Source organism: Canis lupus, chromosome 8 (assembly GCF_011100685.1).
Source record: "Canis lupus familiaris isolate Mischka breed German Shepherd chromosome 8, alternate assembly UU_Cfam_GSD_1.0, whole genome shotgun sequence".
NCBI lineage: Eukaryota > Metazoa > Chordata > Mammalia > Carnivora > Canidae > Canis > Canis lupus.
The window spans coordinates 38,169,533-38,176,464 of record NC_049229.1 but is presented as its reverse complement, the minus strand read 5'-3'; the positions used below and the strand labels follow the sequence as shown (position 1 = coordinate 38,176,464).

The 6,932-nt window shown below is 41.2% G+C and overlaps 1 protein-coding gene across 1 annotated transcript; it reads left to right on the top strand.

The window, feature by feature from the left end:
* Nucleotides 1-632: 632 nt before the first annotated feature.
* On the top strand, nucleotides 633-6,320 carry GPHB5 (glycoprotein hormone subunit beta 5). Its single transcript, XM_038544040.1, has 2 exons — nucleotides 633-836; nucleotides 5,160-6,320. Exons 1-2 carry the CDS (start codon nucleotides 633-635, stop codon nucleotides 5,346-5,348), a joined length of 393 nt encoding a protein of 130 aa, XP_038399968.1. The 3' UTR covers nucleotides 5,349-6,320.
* The last annotated feature ends 612 nt before the right edge of the window (nucleotides 6,321-6,932 follow it).

The following is a 6,932-nucleotide window of genomic DNA, read 5'->3' as shown; positions in this document are numbered from 1 at the left end:
TGAACAAAAATAATTTGTGTGTATTCATGTATTATGTTAGGATATGCATTACTTTTGGTGTGACTCATGTTTTGCATTTATTTTGAAGAGACCATTGGAACAAACCTCTCTAACACATGAGTCAAATCCACAGGTGGATAGAAATAAGGAAACACCTGAGGATGCCCTGGAAGGGTTAGGTGTTTAGCGAGCACAATGGGTCAAAGGAAACCATGCTGGAGTCAGAGGAAATTTTGGGCACCTGTGCTGGTGTTAGTAGGCATTTACATTTTCTTGGCTCATTTCTTCTGAGATGCTAAGAGCAAGGTGCCTTTGACAGTGACCATCATATTATTGATCACCCCCGGGGGGAAAGCTGGCTCTCTTTTTAATTTTTTTTTTTTAAGGATTTATTTATTCATTTTAGAGAGTGTGTGAGAATGAGCATGAGTGGGAGGGGCAAAGGAAGAGAGAATCTCAAGCATACTCTGTGCTGAGCATGGAGCCCCACTGTGGCCCCATCTCACAACCCTGAGATCATGACCTGAGCTGAAACCAAGAGTCGGTCACTTAACCGACTGAGCCACCCACGTGCCCCAGGACTCTGGCTCTTTTAATAAACTCACTTTTCTTTCCCTTTCTGGAGGAACACCATGAAGCTGGCATACCTTTTCCTTGGCCCCATGGTCCTCTTGCTCCTGGCTGGCTGCAGCTGTGTCCTCAGCACCTCCAGTGGGAACCTGCTCACCTTTGTGGGCTGTGCTGTGAGGGAGTTTACTTTTGTGGCCAAAAAACCGGGCTGCAGGGGCCTTCGGATCACTACGGATGCCTGCTGGGGCCGTTGTGAAACCTGGGAGGTGAGTCTCAAGACAGACGCAAGTGACAAAGCCTTCAGAGCCAGCCACCTGGGTTGATTTCTGTGTTCACTTTTTAACTAAAATGAGGTAGAATGGGGCATTCTTGTGGAATTTTTTAAATGACAATTATTTGGCATTCTCCAAAAATAATCTGGAACAAGTATGATCTTGCCCCTCTAACAAAGCATTGGTAAAATTAATATTTGTATTTACATAGTGTCTGTATATTTGGGAATCATCTTTGGGAGGTTAAGATATGCTATTATTCTCCCCATTTTACAGGTGATATGAAGGACTTCAAGGAGTGAGTGACCACAAAGTTATGTAGACAATCAGTAGAAAGCTGGGAATAAATCCTTGGTTGGAGCATGTAAACAAAATTTCTCTATATTCCTCTCCCTGTGATGTAGCCAGCCAATTCACAAGAGATCGGCCTTACACTGTCTAGTAGGTGAGGGTGGGTCCTCAGTTCTTCCCACAGTGGCTCATGCATAGCCTTGCCCTGCCCCAGGCCCCACCTGCAATTTGTGGGGACCTCAGGGATTGTCACAGACCTATTCACTAAGTCCTTTGTAGTCAATGATATCTAGCCTTTTAAGATACATTGCATTTAAAATGAGGATGAAAGTCTTAGACAAAGTTAGAACCGTCTTTGGACTGAGATGAGATGTTTGTAAGGTTAGAAGATAAAAGGCTCATTTAGCAAAGTGTCCCATTACACTGTAGAATGACTGTTGACCCTTTCTCCTGAGGCCAGAGTTGGTTACTAATGAAGCTCCAGCTCTGATTTTGTCACCCCACCCCAGCTCAAAAACCTTTAATGACCCCCCCCCCCACACTATGGCAAATTCCAAAGCTAACTTCCAAGGTCCTCAGCCATATGAAGTTTGCCAGGTTTCCCAATGTCTACCCATGACCTGAGCTCTGGTCTCACCAGACTGATTTTGAAAAGTTTTATTAAACATCTCTCATGAAATCTCACTTTTGGCCTTTTTCTCATATCCCTTCTCATTTCCATCTGTCATTATTAAATATATTCTTTGATATTTGTGTCCAGGACCAACTCCTTCCCTAGAGCTTTTCTGACTCCCTGGTCAGCCCTGACTCTAGTTTACCTTTTGTCTTACTTTTCACCACCACACAACACTAGATTCTAAGTTCTTTAGGAGAGGAGTTTCATTCCTGTGCTTTTGTTAGCTCTTGTTGAAGTGTCATGTACAAGCAAGATGTTCAATAGATATTTGTTAATTATATGGGCCTGTCCTCTATCTGGAGTCATACGTCTTTTAGCTGAATTGATGCCAACTTAAAAGTCCATGAGCACCATGAGAGGTGCTCAGAAAAATGGCCATCTATTCAGGGACTCAGAGAGCAACTTACTATCACTTAGATAAAATTATAGCCCCATGAATGGATTGAGTTATGGTGATGAAATCTCCAAATTAAATAAAACTACTTTACCTAATTTGCTGGGTTTTTCACTCATCCAGGGGCATAAGACCTAATAGCCAAATAATTCAACTGTTAAGGATACCATAGCTGTGACTTGACATCGAACCTACTTGGGGTATTTTGGCATCGCCTCATATTCAGGGCATGACCTGGCCATGCCTACCTCTACTCAAAGTTCATTTCTCAGCTCTTTGGAACTCTTTCTGGGCCCAAATTTCAAACCATGTTTCCTTCAATTCAGTTCACTTTCTCTTCTCTTTAAAGATTGATGAATGTCTTTAATTGGATCCTGGTCATCCCCGGGAGGTCAGGGACTATGTTCTTACCAGAGAAATTGAAGCACCAAGGCCATTAGGGAATAAGATTCTACTTAATATTAACCAGCTTTTATCTATGCCTTTACTGTACTATATATACAGGGAGGTTACTTATAGAAAATAAATAAAAGAATGAAATTTATTTTCCCAGTAATCTGAGAGTTTCTGAAGTATAAAGTCCTTATTTTTGGGAACTTAACTGGAGAGCATGTCTAAAATGAGGATGTCTTTGACAACAAAGTAGCTGGATTTACTTCAAAGGTGGAACCATTGCTGAAAATAGCCTTTACTCATGGCCTGGCTTTAGGGTTGCCAGATTTATTAAAAAAAAAAAAAAACAAAAAAAACCCCAAAAACCTACCCCAATCCAAACCATGAGGTCAGTTGAATATGAATGAGAGATAAACAACAATTGTTTTTTTGGTGTAAGCCTGCCCCATGCAATATTTGGGACATACTTTACTCTAAAAAAATGTTGTTGTTTCTTATGATATTCAAATACTACTAAGTGTCTTAGATTTTATCTGGCAACTCTGCTTGAGATTCCAGATTACTAAGGGTAAGAGGATATGAAGCAAACTAAGGAGGGTCAAATGCTCCCTGAAAAGGAGGAGGAAGCAGTGATATTAAATTGAGCTCTTCCACACAGTCCTTAACAAAGGCAAAGTCATTACTTTCATGAGGTTCATGTGAGAACGTCATCCTGGGCCTCCATTAAACATACTTTATGTACCCAATCCAAGTGAAGGCCTTGTTTTTTGAAAGCTTGTAAGTTGCTACTTTATTTAGTACTTCCTTACTCTTACAACTGCTCTGATAAGAACTATAGATGACATTTACCAAACACTTACTTGGTGCTGGGCATCGCACATTACACGTATCATCCTACGTTGTCTCTGCAACGATGCTGTGAGGTAGAGATTTTGTTTTACAGATGAGGAATCTGAGGCTTCAAGAAGTTAAGTGGGCAAGTGGTAACAACAGGGACCCAAGGTTGAGGGTCTGACTCAGGATTTGCTATTTTTTTTTTAAGTCTTACAGGTTTTTTTTTTTTTGTTGTTGTTTGTTTGTTTACACTTATCATGTCAAGAATTCAGAGGGAAGGGGTTGCAGGAGTTCCAGCGCTTTTCCATTGGTTCTCACAAAGTGTGCTTCTCTGGGTGGAGCAGGCTGGCCCTTCAATTGAAATCATCTTTCATCTTTGGCTTCTTCCTTTTTCTGATCATTGTCCTTCATATGCTTCAGGAAGCTATCTAGGCTCTTCCAGTGCTTAACATGCTCAGTATGTACATTAATTCTCTTAGCAAGAATCTTGCCCTTAGTCTGCTTGTTTATAACAACATCAACAGCAATAGACTGGTTTAACACTGTATACTCTATCAGATTTGCCATGGTATCATTTGGGGCGGGGGTACCTCCTTGATGAAAAGTGCCCATTCCTTTGATGTCCACAATATCACCCTTTCTTGTAGATTTGCCAGTATGTGACCAAGGGACAACTCTCTAAAACTCTATGTTTTCTAAAAGGCCTAGAGAATATATAGCAGGTGCCTCTCTTTTGTGTTGGTCATTTTGGCAAATTACTGGAAAATGGGGTTTCCACGACAGGGTTTGAGATTTTAACTACTACTTTGTGCTGATTTCCTGATCTCTATACTCTTTATAAAATTATCTTTGAATTCAAGATTTATAAAGGTGAAATCAGGAAGTGAATCCTTTGATTATTAGAACAGTGCACAGGGCATTCTGGAACCTGCCTTGCTCTGTTTTTGGTCATTGATTCAACAAAAAGTTACTGAGGACCTCCCGGGTGACAGGTACTACTCTAGGTAGTAGAAGCACAGCATGAGTAAAATGGGCAAAAATCCCTGTCCTAATGGCGTTTACTTTCTAGAGTGGGAGAAACACAACACAAAGAAAATATATAATGTGTTGCATGATATTGACAAGTGCTATGGAGTAAAAAAAAGAAAGCAGGAAGAGGGCGGGGAAGTGGCAGGGTATGGAGGTGGTGTGTTGATTTTCAAGAAGATGGTCAGGATGGTCAGGAAAGTTTTCTGTGAGAGGGTGATGTTTGAACAAATTGTTGGACTGGTGAAAGAGTTATTCATAAGGGAGAAGAATGTTCTGACCCCTGGATTAACAGGGTGAGCATATTTGATTTTACTCTGAGTGAAATGGGAAATCACTGGTGCTTTGAGCAGAAAGAGGATCTGACTTAATTTTAAAGTCACTTGGGGCTGCCGTGTCATAAGTAGACTGTAGGGGGTGATGGTAGAAGAGAGGCCAGTTAGAAGACTTCCGCAAAGATCAGTATTATTCATTTGCTAAATAGTTATTGAGGACTTGCTACGTGCCATAGGCTCTTCGGGAGCTCAGGATATGGCACAGAGAGCAGGTGGCTGCTTTCAGGAATTTGCTTTCTCCTGGGAGGAGAGAGATTCACAAGTAAACAAATGACTAATGAGTTAATTTCTGATAGTGATAAGTGGTACCAAGAACAAGAAACAAGATATGTTCTAACAGGCTCCATGTTTTCTTCCTGGGGGGATAGAAGCCCATTCTGGAACCCCCCTATATCGAAGCCCATCATCGAGTCTGTACCTACAATGAGACCAGACAAGTGACGGTCAAGCTGCCCAATTGTGCCCCCGGAGTGGACCCCTTCTACACTTACCCTGTGGCTGTCCGCTGTGACTGCGGAGCCTGCTCCACTGCCACCACGGAGTGCGAGACCATCTGAAGCTGGTGTGGCCCACGGAACACAGCTGGCGGCCTTGAGCTTCACAGACCCACCTGCACGGGCAGCAGCTATACCCCTGGATTCGAGGACTGTCTAATTTTGACCACCCCTGTGGAAGAGGTTTCCTGTCTCCCTTAGGTCCAACTCGAGCACAAGGCCCAGAGGCGGCATACTGATGCTAACCATCAAAATAATATCTGTGTTTTCACTGAAATAATTTCTCTGGGTCACAGATTTGCAAATTAATTTATCTTTACCTTGAATCTCAGAACATAATTTGAATATATCACAATCCTCCTCCAATTTGGATTTGTAATATGCCAATGGTTTAAATGCAATAGGAGTAATTAGGAAATGAGTCTAGAAAGTCTTTAAATTCTCCTTACTTCACAATTGGTCTTCAACTAGATTTATGATAGAAGGACCAGAAATTAATAAAACCAATGCTTTGTCCTCATGCCCCCAAAGAAAATTGCAAGCTTCCTAAGAGAAAATACTTCCTTCTCATTTTAACTGAGCACTTACCTACACAAGAAATAGAGACTGCTCAAATTAAGAAGGGAGGGCAATTGTAGCTGAAATTGAGCAATGCCTGGTTCTGGGTGATTCTTTCCCCACGTAAAATTCTCGAGGTCCTTCTTAATAAAGAGGCTTGTCTGTGATGTAAAAAAAAAAAAAAGAACAAACTCAGAAAAAATATGTAACTAAAGCCATCATTTAGGTTTAAAGACATGTGCAACTAAACTCTGGTTTTAGACTCATGTGATGCTCTCCCAAAGCTATGCCCAAAATGATTAATCCCAAATATTCTTTTCCATTTAGTGTATTTTAAATTTAAGTTGTAATTTTTTTAACTTGGAAATTTTACATGTTTGTCGGGGTAAAGCTGCCCTGATGGCTCAGGGGAAAGTCTGTGATGGTCTAGCTCTTGTGCTCTCTAAAATTTTACAGCAGCTGATTCTCTGTGACTTTTTTTTTTTTTAACTCTGGCATTATGCAAGTATCTTTAATTCCCACGTTTTGGGGTTGAAATGAACCTTGTTTCTTTTTTCATGATACGCCAAGAAAATCTGTATTAATAAAGCATGTCCTCTGTCTTTTGAATTCATGAGAACTTTCAAAAAAGTCTCTCTAGTCTTTAATGTACTTGGAATAACAATAGCAAGCACACTCAAAATTAACTTCAAAGTTACTTTTACTTACACATTAATTTAGGATGTCATGTTTAGGAAGAGATCCAGACAAATGACTGGAGATCTTGAGTCCCAGAGGTAGCTCAGTCTGGACTCAGATGCTTGGTATCTCCCAGCTGGGAGCCAAGAGCCCTCCTTGAATGAGGAATTGATATGTCCTCATGAAAATAGTAGAGTGAATGTTGAGATTGATGGTCTATTACTGGGATGCTGAGGTGGACATCCAGGAACAAAGAACATGAGCAAAATCCATCCCAGTCTTTAGTGCAGATCCATTGGCAGGCAAGAAGCCACACCAACAGAAAAGTAGTTGAGTGCCTGGGATCTGTCTCGGACAGTGGCTGGTGATAAGGGATAACACTGAGTGGCACCTCTCAAGTGTCTTCAGCCC

What these genes read in the sequence shown, in the direction of transcription:
- GPHB5 (XM_038544040.1), top strand. Translation starts at nt 633, where the DNA reads ATGAAGCTGGCATACCTTTTCCTTGGCCCCATGGTCCTCTTGCTCCTG. An exon ending in GCCGTTGTGAAACCTGGGAG is followed by an intron (nt 837 to 5,159) that starts GTGAGTCTCAAG and finishes CTGGGGGGATAG; the next exon opens with AAGCCCATTCTGGAACCCCC.